The sequence below is a fragment of the Catharus ustulatus genome, chromosome 22, assembly GCF_009819885.2.
Source record: "Catharus ustulatus isolate bCatUst1 chromosome 22, bCatUst1.pri.v2, whole genome shotgun sequence".
Classification (NCBI taxonomy): domain Eukaryota; kingdom Metazoa; phylum Chordata; class Aves; order Passeriformes; family Turdidae; genus Catharus; species Catharus ustulatus.
The window spans coordinates 9,809,419-9,827,123 of NC_046242.1; the positions used below are offsets into that span (position 1 = coordinate 9,809,419).

Consider the following 17,705-nt stretch of genomic DNA (forward strand, 5'->3'; position numbering starts at 1 on the left):
CCCAGGACCACACACTCATGGGTGCCAGGTGCCCAGCAGCCATCTGTCACCCTAAGGGGACTTGTGGCTTTCTCTCTCCCTCCTGTTTTTTGGGGACTTAATTCTGCTCCCTTTTTTGAGAAAGTGGGGGCAAAAGTGCTTGTCTTGTCCTTCAGCAAGGAACTGCTTCAAATTCTTGCATTCTTTTTTAAGATACTAAGCTTTTATTCTTTTTATTGGGATCATCTGTAACAGCCATGTGCCAAAAGCCTTTAAATCCATCTTTTTCCAAACTGGTTTATAATTAAAATAGATCTTGCTGCTTCTGTGTAATGCACCAGCCTGACTTCAGTGGGAGCAGTGGTAATGAAGGACAACAGGAATGGGTCTTTATCCTAGACTGCTTCAAATAAGCAGCAGGTACTTTTCTGTTTGCACAAATATTTCTGCTCCTGACAGTTAAGGCCATGTGGTTTCCCTTTTTGGTAAACTACTCTGCCAAGTTGGGGTGGTGTTTGTTTATTTGTTTAATAAAAAGTGCTTTTATTTATAGAGGAGAAAAATCTCAGTTGTCAGCTTTGGAAACAAACCTTCTGTTTCTCTGTGCCAAAACACCCCTATAGAACCCCCAAACCAGCTTCCCCTCAGCGCCTGCCAAAAGCTGGTTTTGTTTTCAGCAATTTGCGAAGTATTTCTAGCTTTGTGTCACACAAATCATTCACATTTTCACCCTCTTATAATGAACCTGAGTGTGGATGATGGACTGACCACAGTATTTCAGGGTATGGGTTATGTGCCTGTCTCTTCTCCAGGTTTGGAGCAGGATCCTGGGTCTGAACATACAAACCATAAAAGACTTCATGTGCAGCTAGGACTGAATTCAAACTCCAAATCCTCCCTGGCAATTTTAGGTTTGTTTCCATGGAATTGACTTTTTCCGTTGGTTTTTTTTTTTTTTTTTTTTTCCCTTTTAATTATGGATTGAAGGTGAGAGAGGTTATTCTTACCTTTTGAAAAGTTGCCTTGTAGGATACAATGACTCAAGGTTGTTTGAATTTGTAATGCATGTCGGTGCCATCTTTCTGAAAAGCAGGGTTAACTGTGGCACAAAGATAAAGCTCGGAACACGGGGGTTACTGAGGTTGTTCAGTAGTGGCTGTGCCCTCATGAGAAGATTCAGCATTCAGGCATTAAAAGCTTGGATGTGAATTGTAGTTTAGGATGTTTATCACTTTACCTCATGAGGTCTGAGGTACAGGCGATCCTTGCTAAGGACACCCGTGACAGCTCGGGAGTCATTTCCTCGCTCCGGCACGGAGGGTGTGGGAGCCTGGGGAAGCGGGATGCTTCCTTTGTCATTCCGTGCGGGGCAGGGAAAGCCTGGGTTCGGAGGGAGAGGACAAAGCTTCCATCCGGGAAAGCGGGGACCACAACCCAGGAGAGACCCACGCACCGGCCCGGGGGCTCAAACTTTCTGTGACACCGAGCAGCCCGAGCGCGTTACAGCGATCGGCGCCATCTCCACCCGCTACATCCCTGCGCTGCCCATCCCCTCACGGCCCCGCACTGCCCATCCCCGCACGGCCCCGCTACAGCCCCGCACTGCCCTTCCCCGCACAGCCCCGCGCTCCCCATCCTCTCATGACCCCGCTACATCCCCGCGCTGCCCATCCCCTCATGGCCACCGCGCTCCCCATCCCCGCACGGCCCCAGCACTCCGCACCCCACGCTCCGCATCCCCGCCCGGCCCGGCGCTCCCCATCCCTCAGGGCCGGTGTGGGCCGTGCCCGGCCGCGCTGCCCGCTCGGCCCCGCCGCAGCCCCCGCGCCGCGCTCGGGCCTCCCGCCGGGCCGTGGCGGCGGCCGGGCCGCTCTCCGCAGGCGCGGGCGCTGCGCGGGGGCTCTGCCGCAGCCGCCGGCCCTGCGCGGGGCGGGGGCTCCGCCGTGGCCGCCGTGCCGGCCCTGCCCGGGCTCCGTGAGGGGCGGGCGCCCCGCGCCCCCGCCCGCCCCCGGCCCCGCTCCGCCCGCGCAGGGGGCGCCGGCCCGGCCCGCGCCGCGCAGCAGCGGCCCCGCTCCCCCCGCGGCCGGCGGAGGCGGGAGGCGGGCGGGGGCCGGGCGTTGATGCCGGCGTTGATGCCGCCGCTGCCGCCGCTGCTGCCGCAGGGCTCCTCGGCCCCGCGGCCGCCCCGCAGCCCCGGCGCGGCCGCCCCGCGCGGGGCATGAAGTTGCGGCGGCGGCAGCGCGGCGGGCGGAGCGGGGCGGGCGGCCCCGACCGCGCCTCCTCTGCGGGGCCGTAGTCCGGGGCGGGCTCGCCGCGCCTGGCTGAACGGTGCCGCTGCTCGCCAGCCCTCCCGCTCCGCTCGCCGTCGCGGTCTGTGGCCAGCGCAGCCGGTCGGGGCGCTCCCCGCGATGTGCGCGCAGCGGCGGGCGGCCGCCGGCCCGCTCCCATAGCCCTGCCGGCAGCGCGGCGGCTGGCGGGGCCCATCGGGAAGTTTGATGGCTTCTTTGAGGAGAGTCAAAGTGCTGCTGGTATTAAACCTGATCGCCGTGGCTGGCTTCGTCCTCTTCCTGGCCAAGTGCAGACCCATCACGACCAAGAGCGGCGACTCCTTCCATGACATCCATCCCAGGGCAGAAGTGGCCAACTTGACAGCCCACGGCATCAGCTCCATCCAGGATGCAGTGCTGAAGAGGCTCTCGCTCCTAGAAGACATAGTCTACAGGCAGCTGAATGGTAGGAACAGTTCTCCTGCTCTTTAATGCCTTCGGGGTAGAGTGGGTGATGGAGAATCGAGCTCGGAGCAGGTGCCCGCCTTGCTTGAAGTTTGCATGACGGACCCCTGCTCTCCCCTCTGTTGTTGTGCAAACGGAGGCTCAATGGACTGAATCGATTTAGCATCTGACTTCCAAGTTCTGTGTGTGTCTAAAGCTCGGGGTACCTTGCACAGGATGGAATGAAATGGTAATAACAGAATGCTGCCTTTCAGATTTATAGCGGCGGTCAGAAAATGAGCGGCACGATTTCTGCATTGAACGAGCCGGGTGTGCAGTGAGTGAACACGGGCTGGAGCAGTACAGGGTGTATTGATCGAGGGAATGGCTTTTACTCCCACAGAGCTGGTTTTGGAAAGGAGTTTTCAAATGGCTCAAGTGTGTTGCATCATTTGAGTGCAGAAGGTCAGAAAGCAAAAGGCACTTTCTCTAAGAAGTTAAGCAAACTATTCAGTATTTCCTATGGCTCCGCACTGACAACTGCTAATTAAAATCTCAAGTAATGCTTCTCTTTATAGCACAGAAAAGGGATTTCTATTAAAATCTCACCAGGTTCAGTAGTTCAGAGATGTAGAAAGGGAGTTTTAAAGATGCTGTGCAGGATAGAGAAACACATTGTACAGATGTAAGAAATCTAGGTGAGGTATCTAATTAAAACACTCACTTTGGAAGCTGATTTTTTTAACGTTGTTCCCCACAGATTCACAACTGGGGGTGTAATTTCAATCAAGGGTCTTGCTTATTGCTCCCAGTCTCCGTAGCTTTAATCCCTGCAAGTTTCTGTGTGTTGGAATGAGCTGAGTTGGTGTCTTTGGCAGTGTCAGTGTGATTCCCTCTCCGAGTTTGGAATATGGAACTCATGCCCCATTCTCTGTTGTGCTGAACCAGGAGCTGGTGTGTGCTGAGTCTCTGTGCTGAGCCTGAGCTCTAGCTGGTGTCACTTTGCAGCCAGGAGGAGAGGCAGGGATGCAGTGTGGCTTTCCCGGAGCACTTGGCTCGGGCAGTGGCTTTGGGGACCGCACTCAGCTGAGGAGGAAAGTGTTACTGATATTCCTACTTTGTACACTTGCACGAGAAACTTGTCCTGCCTGTGCCTAGTACCACGAGATGCTGAAGTGGCACTGGTGAGCGATAAACAGAGGAGAAGTGTAAGAATAATGAGGAATAAGGTAGAAAGTTGAATGTTATTTGCAATCAAACTGTGAAATTGCCTGCTTCTGGATCCTGCAAGGGCAAAAGTTTCCAGGAAGATTTAGACAGTTACTTGGGCAATAACTGCAGCTCAAGATAAGAGCCCTTATTGCAGGATGCTGGGCTAGAATAGGACGAGTGATCATGCAGCAGTCCGCCCTCCCTGCAGACACAGGGTGAGCTGGGGTTATCACTCACCGCCCTTCTGTGGAGGTGAACGTGGGGCTCCCTGCTCTGCCCTGCCCCGGGGGCTGCTCTTGGCGGTGGCTGGGGCTGGTGAGAGGAGCTGCAGGGGCAGGGACAGCTCAGCGCTGTCCCCAGGCTGCTCTGGGCACGGGCAGCGCAGTCTGGAGTCTGCTCAGTGCCGAGCAGCAGTCATGCACCTACACACCAGGGGAGGCAGAGAGGGAATAGAAACGTTGGCATATCACAAGCGTTTTCTCGGGGCAGACAGAAAGCTGAGCACATAAATGTGACATCTTGTCTGGCCTCTGCATCCTGGGGTGATTTATAGCAGCACTGATCAGTCTGGCTGAAAAATAGCTCTGGCACAGCGCTTATGTAACTTTGGGTCAGGTGTGTATTTGGTACGTGTGGTTTTGAGAGAAGCTCAGTGCTCTGAGGGGTGGCTGTGGGCTGTGCTTCAGCAGGGCTGGGGTTTATAGCAACATGTGGGGGCCAGGTGAGCCCCATGCCCACCCACCAGCACTGAAAGGAAACAGCCAGGGGCACTGGGACAGCCCCTGGGACTGAGGATCAGGAGCAGCTGGATTGGCTTTCCTGCCAGGAATTTTCTGTGCCTGGATCAGCATTCATCCTGGGCACTTGAGGAACACCTAAAATCTCCTGCCTCCTGCAAACAGGAGCTCACCATTTCTCTTTGAGTTTTGTGCTGGTAGTTTTGTGCTGGTGCCTCACAAACTCCACCTTAGCTCTGGGCCAAGCTCCCTGCACAACGATCCACTGAGTTTGAGATTTCTCTTTTGGTTCTAAAAGGTTTCATTTGAAATCTGACTGGTGGTTTAGCAGCTACAAAATCATGGAATAAAGTATCCATGGGGTGGTAAGTGGAAAGCCTGCACCTCACAGAACATTGGGAAGTGTTTGACCAAAGAGAGAAGCTGCAACCCAGTCTCAGTGCAGCCAGCTATGGATTTCTGCATTACAGGACTTGGCTGGATTTCAGTGGGAGTTGAAGCCATCTTTAAAAACCTGAATGTCTTCAAAAGCTCCATTCTGTACAGATGAAATGAGCAATCTGATCATACCATTGCTGTGGGTTTGGTTTGTGAGTCATGTAGTGTAAAGCATATTGGAAATAACAGCTCTCAGTGGTACAGCAGCCCTCATGTTTTATATGTGTGTATTTATTTATTTCTGTAAAGGTTGGCCATAAAAAGCTAAACATCACTGCTTTGGCTCTAGGAAAGGAGGGATTTGACACAATCTATCTGTCTGAATGTGTTCTGGAAATAACGCACCAGGCTCCCTCTTACTCCTCTCTGGGCAAGAAGAGCTGTCCCAAAGGTGGCCCAATCTGTGCATTTGCTTTGTCCTTTCTAAAAGTTGATTATTGCTCTTTAACTCATTGCACAGGTTGTGTGGGGTTTGCTCTTTGCTGATCTCTAATTGATGCCTCCCACACACACAGAAGTCCGAGGGTGCCCTTTGGAACGGAGGGCTTTGTATGTGCAGGCGCTGATCTGGGCATTCAGAGGATTTTTAATTTCTGCAGTCTCTCATGGGTGGAATTTTCTGGTCCAGCAGATGTCCAGAGAAAACTAAGGATGTTAACTAAGTGGGTGTTAACTATAACTTGTCTTTTTGATCCAAGCCTGTTTCTTTTATGTGCTGACGTTTATATAAGTACAAATTGTGATCCAGATTATTTCCTACTTTATGGAGATTTGCACAAATGAACTTTGTAAACTTTGTGTTTACTTCCAACTTTATGGAGATTTGCACAAATGAACTTTGTGTTTACTTCCAACTTTATGGAGATTTGCACAAATGAACTTTGTAAACTTTGTGTTTATGAAGAGGGAGTTTCTGTGCTGTGTGACCAGGTGAGGAGCGGAGCGGAGCAGACAGACAAGGGAATCCTCTTCAGGATCTGTGTCCTGCTTCCTGGAAGATACTTAGCAAAGTCTTCCCATTAACCCATCCTATTCCTCTGGGGCTAACATAGGAACCCATTAATGATTATGAGGAATTTGAGAAATTGGGCATTTATAAGACCCAGAGACAGCAAAGGTGGGCCAAGCTTTCAACATCCCAGTGGCTGGAGGGTGAAGGTCATGGCTTGAGGAAAGCTGGTGTCTGTGTGCAGTGTCCAAAGGTACTGTGAGACCCTCTCAGTGGGATGGGTTGGTAAATGGTGCTGCCATTGGAAAATAGGGATTGCAGGAAGGAGAGAATTCTCAATAAACCCTGGGTTTGGGTGTGAGGAGCCATCCCCTGTTTCTGCCCTGTCTGAGCATCTGGAAAAGATGTGAGCAGGTCACCTGTGCTGCTCACTGGGGACCTGAGGAACCTTCCAGACTCTGTGTCCAGCTGAGGTCTGGCTCTTGGAGTGAAGCCTCCAAGCAGCATGAAGGCTGGAAACTCCCTCTCTGGTGCTTTGGATACTGGTGGATAGGGGCAGATTCACAGCAGCAGCAGCTGATTGCAGTAAGTGCTCTGCTGCCTGGAAGCCAATGTCACAGGAATGATGTGGCATCTCCTTGAGCAGTGTGGAAAAACTGTACAGAAAGTCTGAACTTCAAGCTAAATACTGGTAAGACAGAGAACAGAAGGACATTGCTGATTCATCCAGAGCTCTTCTGTTAAATTTTATTTTGTGGTCTCTCAACAGGTTATAGAATCACTCAATGGTTTGGGTTGGAAGGGACCCTAAAGACCACCCAGTTCCAACCCTCTGCCATGGGCAGGGACACCTTCCACTGTCCTAGGGTGGTCCAAGCCCCCTCCAACTTGATGTATAAAATCAGAGAGAACTAAAGCCATTTGCAAATTGTTGTAAAAGAGAGAGCAGTGATGAAGGAGTGCTGAAGTGTAGCTGGCCAGAAAAGGGGTGAACAGAGAGGGCTTCTTCCCCTGTGCTAAAGAAATGTACAGATTCAACTGCTGCTTTTAGCAAATGTTAATGTTGAAAAGGAACTTTACATTCCTTGGGGGTGAAATAAGCCTGCGTTCATTTTTAAAAGCAGCCTGCATCTGTGCTTTTGCACATGGAATAATGTGAACATGCTGAGGTATGGCCAAGTGCACGCTAGCAGCCTCCTGTGTTCTGGCTGTGCTCTCATCTGCTTATCCAATTAGGAAATTAACTTTGGGAGGGTTGCATATGGACATGGAGGCCGACACTGAACCACAGCCCTCAGCACGGTGTTGCTATCCTTGTAAAGTGGCACTTAATTAACTTAAAACATTTTGGAGATACGTGGATTTGCTTCCCATAAGGAGAAGATAATGCTTATCTTCTCTAACACTTATCATCCTCCAAACACATTACAAACTTAGCTAACCACTGAGTATAGAAATTATATATGTAAATAAGGCAGATTAAAAGTGGTTTTATCAGCGTTTGGGAGAATGTAATAGCACTACATCCTCAGACTGGTAACATTAAGGTTTTAATGGGTAGGTAATATATTAACTTAAATGCTCAGAAATTCCCTGATTAAGATAAATAACTAAGTGTAAATAACTGAGAACAGGGAAAAGCTGTTTGTAGGTAGAAGGGCCCAAACTTTAATGATGGTACTGAGCTAAAATAGTTCTTTAAACAAGCAGAGCCTTGGTGGGTGAAATCCTTTGATGTAAGAAATGATGATGTGGAGATAAGAGACGCACAATGGGGATGTGGCAGCTGTGTTAACTGATGGTTGTCACACAGCAGCTGGTATGCTGCTTCCCTGTCTATCCCACTGCCAGGATGTTTCTGAAGTAGAAAAGAACTTTATTATGTAGGACACCCTTTACATATTATATAGCAACTTGATGAAAATTGCCACTTTAACATTTAGGATATACCCAGCAGATTTGGTTGCCATATTCTTTAGTAGGAATCATGAAAATTATGCATTCAGTACCTGCTTTTAGAAGTTCTCGGCCTAGACTTCCTCACAGCAGGAGAGAGGTCTGCACAGGCTCAAGGCACCTGAGAGCTGCTGCCTGTAAATTATTCTTAGCAGGTTCCTGAGAATTGGGTTTGATACTGATCAAGGAATAAATACTTCTTAGAGAAATAATAGAGTTAAAAGGTGAAGCTTAAGATAGACATTCAGAAGCATCTGGAAGCTCAGACATTAATGTGACATTTAGTTTGCAACCCATCTGACAAGGAACTGATAGATAATTTTGGGGTTTGATGTTGTTTGGCATCATGATCCAAATATTCCCTGACACTCCCAATGAATGAGTCAGAAAGCAGTAACACATTTGTCGTGCAGAGACAACTCAGGATTCATGGGATGCAACAGCAGTGACCAGAATACAGTGACAACAGTGCTGTTTTAGTTTTGCATATTAATTCAGGCCTCCCTGAATGGAGAAACAGAACCTTTCCTGGGTGGTAGAATTACAGAGGTATGTTAGATTTACACTGCCTATTTAGTTGTGCAGCTGTGAGAAATATCTCCCCAGGGATATAAAACACCCAGGAAGGTGCTGTAATTCTGTGAATAACAGTCCAGCTTGTGAGCCTCAGTCTGGATCAGGAGTGTCCTATTGTGTCTCCAGGGAGAGACACTTGGAGTTGGATTTATTTGGAAAAACATGGGCATCTAGAGGTGTTTCAGTGCTTGGAGGCTTCCAGCTGCCCCTCCAGAGGGCAGGACTCTGCCCATGGTGTTCTCCCCAAAGCATCCTGGATACCCCAAGCCCTTTGGGATGGCAGCAGGAATTGCTGAGGACAGTCCTGTGCTTGCTGTCATGGAGATCTCCCTTCTTGACCAGGCAGGACAGCTGGATGACATTGGCCTTAGGCATGTGCTGTCCACGTGCTTGGATTTTGGGGGATCTTCTGGTCCATTCCAGGCCACCCTCCCTCCTTATCCTCCTCTGGCAGAGCATGAGTGTTGCTGATCAGAAAATGCAGCCTGTGAGAAACCCACCTGTTAACAGGGTACAACAAAGGGAAATTGAGCCTGCTCAGGTAACCAAGGAGGTTTTACTAATTTTGTGATTCATGCCACTAATCTTTGTCTAAAATGGAACATCTGCTCCAGATGTTGCTGGCAGGCTGCCAGTTCCCAGCTACTCAGACATGCCTGAGCTGTGGGGTGTAGATGAGGGCATTCTGCATGCTGACAGATTACATTTAAAAGGGAGGCTTATTTTTGGTAAGATGTCCTTCCCAAAGTCTGCAAAGGGCTGTTCAAGCTGAATACTCACAGTATTGACCCTCCTGTGAGTCAACAGCAGTGATTCAACTTCAGAAATGTGCCCGAGCAGCACAGAGATTATTTTTCCTAAACAGTTCTGGGACTACAAGCAAGTGTATTTTCCAGTCCCCAGTCCCCACGGTCAGATTTGTTCTAGAAATTGTTGAATGCTTTGCACCTTATAGCTACAAGCCTTGCTATTTCTGCCTATAAATCTAATAGCTATCGACCCACATTCTGACATCCCCTGACGGTTATCTAAAAATAATGCAGGAATGATGCAATGAGACATAAAACTGTGAGGAGAGGGCTGTGCTGAGCTCCGGGTGCAGCTCAGGGCTCTGCTGCTCAAGTCCTTGGGGGAATGCAAAGTTGCCTGGAAAAGGAAGAAAATTCCTGGTGAGTTGGACAAAAATCACAGTTTTCATTTTTCTTTTTAAAATCTGATACTCAGTGCTGGCATTACACTCGGTGTGTAATGAATTCCAGTTCCTGTGATCCTGCCCTCCCAGGGATTCCTCCCTGGGAGTCACTCTGATCCCTGATACCCCAGAGAGTGATACCAAGGGCTGTCTGCCATGTCCCAGCACTTGTTCTGCATTGGAACAGCAAACACCGACAGCATCACCAGGTCTCTACTGTGGGAGTAATCTGAGAACTCTGCTTTAATGGATTTGTTAAAAATAGGGATCTCCCTGGGCTCTGTGGCCCATGCTGGTGTGCAGGAGCACCATTCTTCCTGCTGACAGGGAAAATGAGAGATCTCTGGAGCTCTGGGGCTGTGTCACACACAGTCAATCAGTACATCTTCCCTCACAGCTGCTCTGCCTTGGTGAACATGGGGATTTCATTCTAGAGCAGTAAACCTACCAGTGTGATGTGTCAGCATGGGATGCTCAGGAAGGAAGAAGGGAAGGGGAATCCTTGGTCCCTCTCCCACTTAGTGTCTTACTATGTGCAAGTAGAAATTACAGTCATTTCACGATTATAAGCCGCACCATTTTGACTAAAATTTTGGTCCAAACCCGAAGTGCGGCTATAATCAGGTGCAGCTTATGTATGGACAAAGAATGAAAAGTTGCTGTTTTAGTTTGGAGGACAGGTGTCTACTGAGAAAGGCAGGAGCTTCTCTTTGAAATGGAGAATGTAAACCCCCTCCCTCCAAATTATTATAATTTTGAAATCAAAGGGCTTTCAGGCAAAGATATGGGAATTAGGAATAACAGTTCTTTTCTAGGGAAATTAAAATAGAAATACAGTACTACAAAGAAACAAACTCCAAACCCTGACAAAGTCAGAGTACAACCTGACACCCCGTCAGGCAGGGTGTTGGCAGCAGTCCCATTCCATGGTGGCTGCATCCTCCTGCAGTGACAGATGTGGCTCAGTTGGAGCAGTGCTCCTGTACAAGGTGCAGTTTCCTTCTGGAGGTCCAGTGGTGATGTGGAGAAATCCGGTTTTCCTCTGGAGTCCAGTGGAGAAAGGGGCTCCCTTGTGTCCCAAAACCTCTGTTTTTATCTTGGTAAGAAATGTTGGGCTCTTCCCCCTGGCTGGAGCAAATTCCAATGGGATGCAGTAATTTTATCAGTCCCACAGTGGGACTCAATGGCCATGAGCAGAAAATGACTGGCTGGAGGAAGGATGGGTTGTGAAAAGATAAAGAACACTGCCCTGCCTGGTATCAATGGATGGCCTATTAGCAGAATATCTCCCACAGAGATCAGGATCACTGCCCCCACCCTCAACAGATGGTGATAGAACAGATACCTTTTGTCGCACTCTGTATTGTAATCCAAGACAGTTGCCAACACCCGGATGTGTGGCTTATAATCGTGAAATTACAGAATCACAGACTGGGTTGAGTTGGAAAGGATCTTAAAGCCCATCCAGTGCCACCCCTGCCATGGGCAGGGACACCTTCCACTGTCCCAGGCTGCTCCAAGCCCTGTCCAATCTGGCCTTGGGCACTGCCAGGGATCCAGAGGCAACCACAGCTGCTCTGGGCAAGCTGTGCCACAGTGAAAGAAGAATTCCTTTGGTCTTGTGTTTCTTCCTGCGGTTTGAGGTGTGAGTACCCCCAGCACCTCCCTGGCTCTGGAAGGGGAAGGCTGAGGCTGGGAAGAGCTGAGCTCTGCCATATGCCGCCTCTGAGCATCCTTGATCACTCTTGACAGCTTTCCCCAGCACCCAAAAGGGATACAGGACTTCTTTCTCCCATCTCTCTATGGAACAGCAGAGCCTTTCTGTGTTGGTAGGCCCTGGAAATCCAGATTGCTGTTCCTTGGTGTCTGAGTGCTGACACAGAAAGCAGAAAGCCATTACAAGAGGCAAATCAGCAGTAGATTAGCAGACACCAGCAGAGCCCCAGCCAAATTATTCTGGGTTTTTCCTTGAGCTGCAGAGCCTCGGAGAGCCAAGCAAGGTTTCTTACCTGAAGGTTGTCAGAATTTACTTAACCTTAGTTTTAATCTTCATTAGCTCATGCAGTATTTTGGGTAATGGCCCACCATGGTTGTGCCTGTTCTCAGAGCATAAAGGTAAAGGGAGAAGGTTAATTCTAAAATAACAATTAGAATCTCTTTCTGGGTCTTTGCCTATATTACACTTTAAATGAAAGCATGAGGGCACTCATGTTTGCACCAAATTACTGCTAATTCTTCCAAAGTAGTTGCTTGATCACACTTTACAAACACGAAGCAGAGGAGGAGAATAAAAAAGTGAAAAGCCATTTAATGAATTTTAAAGCTTGCTAATATTTCATTACTGGATTTTAAATTTTTGTTGACCTTTGAGTGTTTTTAGTATTTGTTACCTTCAGAGAGGTGGGGTGGAACACTGAATGCTTTAAATAGCTGGGAACATAAACCCCCTGCTCTGCTGATTTTATTGCAGTATTTCCTCTTTCACTGACAAGACAATAACAGTAATAACCATTATCCTGGTGTAGACCACGTCGTGCCTTGCCCCTTGCTAAGTGTAGCCCAAACACAGTAATGTGGGATTTCAGTTTGCTGGAAGTTGTTGCTCTTGTCATCAGGAGGGACTGGTGTCACCACTGAGGGCAGCAGGATCAGCAGGAAAGGCTTGGGGCTCAGTTTTAACTCTGATGTTTTGTGTGATGCTCCACCAGTGACACAGAATAATATTAGAAAAAATATGTAAGTTAAGGATTTCTGTTTCCTTGTGTAGTACTGAAGGGATGTCTCAAGGACAAGAAGAGATGAGGTTTTTATGTGGGGAATGAGATGAGAACAAAGAAAACCTTCCAGACGAGTTTTGGTTATTTGAAGATACTTGGAACTGGCATCAAAGAGGTGGGAACAGAAAAAGTGAGGCAGGAGAGATGCTGGGCATGCTTCTTCCTCCTTAGGGAATCCCACAGAGTGGATCAGGCTGGAAGGGAGCACAGAGGGTCATTGGTGCCACCTCCCTGCTCAGGCAGGGCCATCCCAGAGCACAGGGCACAGGATGTGTCCATGTGGCTCTGGAATATCCCTGCTGAGGGACACTCCAGCCCCTCCCTGGGCAGCCTGTTCAGGGCTGGGCACTGCCCAGGGCAGAAATTCTGCCTCCTGTGCAGGGGCAGTTCCTGAGTTCCATTCCAAAGGGATGGATCCTGGATGAAGTGATTTCCTCTCCCTTGGGTTGTGACCTTACCCAGTCTGGTTCCTGTCCCTGATATTTGGTGCTATAAACGAGTGAGAAACAGGCTGTTCCCAAACCACTTAATATAAATCATGCAGAATGGGAAGAAGATTGTGAGGGGAGGAGAGAGAATTAATCCTAAAGTTGTATTAATTCCCTGTCACTTTTGGATTTCAAACTCCTCTTGGTTTAAATCCGTATTAATTGCATGATGATTACAGTGAAGGGAAGATATGTTAGGAAATGAAATAATAGAATCATAGAATATCCTGAGCTGGAAGGGGCCCACAAGGATGATCCAGCCCAAGCCTTGGCCCTGCACAGGACACCCCAACAATTAATAAAGCAGTTGTTAAAGGGGCACACAGAGGGACCCTGGGGGAAGCAGAAGTTTCATTTTGGAGGAGCAGCTGCTGCTGGTGGGACGGGGGCTCTTTGGATGAAGTGACAGGGTGGACCCTGTCAGTCTGCTTTTCAGGCTTCTCAGGTGGAGGTCAGGAACAGACCTTCAGTCCCTGGAGAAATAAATGATTGATTTATCCTGTGGGATGAGGGAGCTGCTCTCTCTGGCACGAAGAGGAATGGTTCACATGTGGGGCTGTTTGCTCAGTGCTGTGTTAGGAGGGGACAGTGATTGAGGTGCATCATGCAGGTGATTTATGGAGGTGCAGACACCCCTCAAACCTCCTGTCAGGAGTGTCTGGAGGTAGTTCCTGCCTTTTAGAGTGTCTAACATGGGAGGTGTTGTGGGGTCAGGTCATATTGACTGGAGTTGCCTTTGGATCAAGCACTGAATCAATACTGACTTTCTGGGGGAGTTTAATCCTTGCTCTGACAGCCATGGAAGGGTCTAGGCAGTAAAATGGGATTTTTCACTTTTATCAGTCTTTACCTAGTAAGTTGCTCAACTTCCAAGTACTAATTAATGCTGTGTTCCTTCCATGAATTTTCCTTCCTACTGATGCTGTCTGTTTGATCTGAGAGCAGCTCCAGACCTTGCAAATTAGAGCTGCCTGCCAGGCTGCAGTGGGGACAGAGAATGGGAAGGAGTAAAACTTAAACATCACATCCCCATTGGAGGCCTTCAGCATAATTTATCCTCTTTGTGCAGCTGTTTGGAAAATCCTGGAATTCCCTTGAATGTTCAGCTCTGCATATTTAGAAACACCCAGCTCCAATTCCAGAAATTCCAGTGGAATTTGATTTGGATATCCATGTTCATTCCAAAGCTACAGACCTGGGTGGAGACATCTCTGGTATCATTTTATTCTGAGGCTGCCCAGAACTTTTCCAGCACGAGAAACTGCTTTAATTTGTTTATACTTTTTCCAGTTAGGCTGAGATGGTCAGATACTGTCAATATCGTGTTTATCTTTAATACCATCAAATTGGTCCAAATGTTTGTGGGAAAGATGTGTGAGAAGAATCACAGAATGTCCTGAGCTGAAAGGGATCCTCAAGGACCATCCAGTCCAGCCCCTGGCTCTGCACAGACACTCCAACAATCCCACCCTGGGCATCACTGCAGCAGTGTCCAAAGGCTCCTGGAGCTCTGGCAGCCTCAGGGCCAGGACCATTCCCTGTTCCATGTACCAAGAACAGGCGCCATTGTCCCCATGGGGGGACAAAAGTGGCTATAAAGGGAAAATGAGTGGAGTGGTTGAAATGGCAGCTCAAAAAAATGTGGCTGAGCAGAGAAGGGGGGAGATGGGGAGGCTGAGATGGTGCGGGTGCCTTTGGAATTGAGAGGGAGGGATGGGGCATGGGATGGGACAGGGTGTCCAGGCAAGGAGCAGCAGTCCTAGGGGGATCTCTGGTTTGCTTCAGAAATATCTGAATGTTGTGCAGGTGCTTCTTTTGTTATGAGTCATGGAAAAAGGGCTCTCTACAAAAGTGTCTTTTCAACTCACTATATAAATGAAGTATAACTAAAAGGAGAGGTACTTCTAGAAGCCTTAATGGCAAGTGTAGTCCTTGGAAGTTTGTTCTGGTTTGGTGATTCCAGGGTGAGCCTCGCTCAGGAGATGAGTGGGTGCAGAGCAGGGCAGGTATTATTAGCTGTGCAAAGCAAAACAATACAGTTGCTGTGGAAAAATTACAGGGTTTGTGCTGAAGCAGATATTTAACCTTTGTTTTTACAACTCCAGAAATGAAGCAGTTTGTTTCTTAATGTAGGTTTAATGCTGCAAGTGTGTGCTGACTGGGCTTTCACATGGAATAGAAGAGATGCTGGGCTATTAAAGTCTGGTTTAATGATCCCTTTTCCCATAACTCCTAATATTTGCCATTTACTAATTATGATGTTCCAAAGCAGTTTGCATTTGCAGTAGATGTTTTAAATGCTGCAGCTGTTTTAGTTTGGGGCTAACTGCTGGTGACTTTTTTTTTTAAGAAGTATTGCATATTATTGGGGATTTTTGGAGGCTGGCAGGAAGAGCTCACCTCAGACTGTTCTTTATTAGGAGGTATTTAATATCCAGGCCTCCAGTGGAAACAGAAATAGATGAGGCAGAGAAGCATGCTGAAGAACACAGAAGCTTTCTATGAGCATTGTTTTGTGGTGTAAACTCCTGTGAGTCAGCGAGGGTGTGCCCAGGGGTGGCTGCTGTGGGGCCCTTTGTGATTCAGGATGTATTGCTCTGTTTGTTTGTTTTTTTAAGTACAGTAATTTCACGACTATAAGGCGCACCCTTTTGACTAAAATTTTCCCTGGAACCCGGAAGTGCGCCTTATAGTCCGGTGCGCCTTATCTGATCTACAAAGTTCAAAAAAATTGCCTACCCGGAAGTGCGAGCTGCGAGCCACGGGGGGAGCCGGCAGGGCCATGGCTGCCAGGTGGAGGTGGGGCGGAGCAGGGGCGGGCACGCCCCGGCCCTGTGGAGGCGGAGCCGCCCCTCCAGAGGCACGCCCCAGCCCCGTCCAGGCGGAGCCGTCCCTCCACAGGCACACCCCGGCCCCGTGCAGGTGGGATGGCCCCTCTAGAAGCACCCACCGGCCTCGTGGAGGCAGAGCCGCCCCTCCACAGGCACCCCTCGGCCCCGTGGAGGTGGAGCCGCCCCTCCACAGGCACCCCATGGCCCCGTGGAGGCAGAGCCGCCCCTCCACAGGCACCCACCGGCCCCGTGCAGGCAGCACGGAGGGGCGGCGGCCATAGCCCGGCCCCAGAGAGGCAGCGCGGAGGGGCGGCAGCCATAGCCCGGCCCCGGAGAGGCAGCGCGGAGGGGCGGCGGCCATAGCCCGGCCCCGGAGAGGCAGCGCGGAGGGGCGGCGGCCATAGCCCGGCCCCGGAGAGGCAGCACGGAGGGGTGGCGGCCATGCCCCGGCCCCGCCGGATGCAGGCGGGCCTGGGGCCCCGCGGCACCGCCCCTGCCAGGTACAGGCGGGCCCGGGGGCCAATGACTGCCGGGTTGAGGCGAGGCCTCGGCCAGCAACCGCGCAGAGGGAGCTGGGGGCGGAGCCTCGCTGCAAAAAAAAAGTGCGCCCTATAGTCCGGTGTGCCTTATCTGATCTACAAAGTTGCGAATTTTGCCAACTCCCGGCGGGTGCGCCTTATAGTCTGGTGCGCCTTATAGTTGTGAAATTACTGTACTTGGAATTTTCTGGAAGTTTTATAATAGAGGAGATGTGTCTGTTTGAGAGGTCACAGCCTGGGCAGCAGCTTCACAAGGAGACTGTGGGAATGAAAAGATCAGTGGTTTGTTCATGGCCCATTCTGCTGCTCCAAAGGACCTCAATTATGGCCCCACAGATGTTGTGAGGACACTGACCTTTGTGTGGGGCTTGCAGGGCAAGGTTTGGGTACCAGGGGTGGTTTCTGTGGGAGCTGCTGGAAGCTTTCCCATGTCCAAGGGAGCCAACAGCAGCCGGCTGCACGGCTGCCAGGGACATCCATGGGGAGCAGAGATCCCCCTGCAGCCCCAGGAGGAGCCCAGGGCAGAGGCTCTGAGCCCCTGGGAAGCCCCTGCTGGAGCAGGGTCCTGGCAGGAACTGTGGAGAGAGGAGCACACCTGGAACAGGTTTGTTGGGAGGACTTGAGACCCCATGGGAGGGACCTCACTGGAGCAGTTCCTGAAGGACTGAGCCCATGGATAAAGGGATCCACACTGGAGCAGTTCCTGAAGGACTGAGCCCATGGATAAAGGGATCCACACTGGAGCAGTTCCTGGAGAACTCTCCCCTGGGAGGGACCCAGGCTGGAGCAGGGGCAGTGTGAGGAGTCCAAGCCCTCTGGAGGAAGGAGCAGCAGGGACAATGAACTGACCCCAGCCCCATTCCCATCCCCCTGAGCCTCTGGGGAGGTGGGAGAACAAATCAGGAGTGAAGTTGAGTCTGGGAAAAAGGGAGGGGTTTGGAGAAGGTGTTTCAAGATTTGGGTTTATTTCCCGGTTTCCTGCTCTGATTTGATGGGTCATAAATGAAACTGATTTCCCCCAGGTGAGTGTGTTTGCCTATGGCAGCACCTGGTGAGGGATCCCTCCCTGCCCTTATCCCAGCCAGAGCCTTTCCCTGTGTCCTGCCTCCCCTGCCCAGCTGAGCAGGGCAGTGACAGAGGGGCTTGGTGGGTACAGGGTGCCCAGCCAGGGTCACCCCACCACAGCCTTATTGTGTGAGTGACCTCCCTGCACAGTAGAGCTCAGACTGCCAGAGAAGTGGTAAAAAAAACCCCACTTGCAAAGTGTGAGTTAGGCTGAGGCAGTACTTGCAGGAAAAAGGACATAAACTACTCAGAACT

General features: G+C 50.1%; 1 protein-coding gene across 1 annotated transcript in view; it reads left to right on the forward strand.

Annotated features, from left to right (window-relative positions):
- The first annotated feature begins 2,180 nt into the window (after positions 1–2,180).
- Positions 2,181–17,705, forward strand: part of GALNT17 (polypeptide N-acetylgalactosaminyltransferase 17) — a 204,963-nt gene continuing 189,438 nt past the window's right edge. The window contains exon 1 of the mRNA XM_033078255.1: positions 2,181–2,712. Within this exon, the coding sequence (XP_032934146.1) occupies positions 2,475–2,712 (238 nt within the window). The 5' untranslated portion in view covers positions 2,181–2,474. The remainder of the gene's footprint in view (positions 2,713–17,705) is intronic.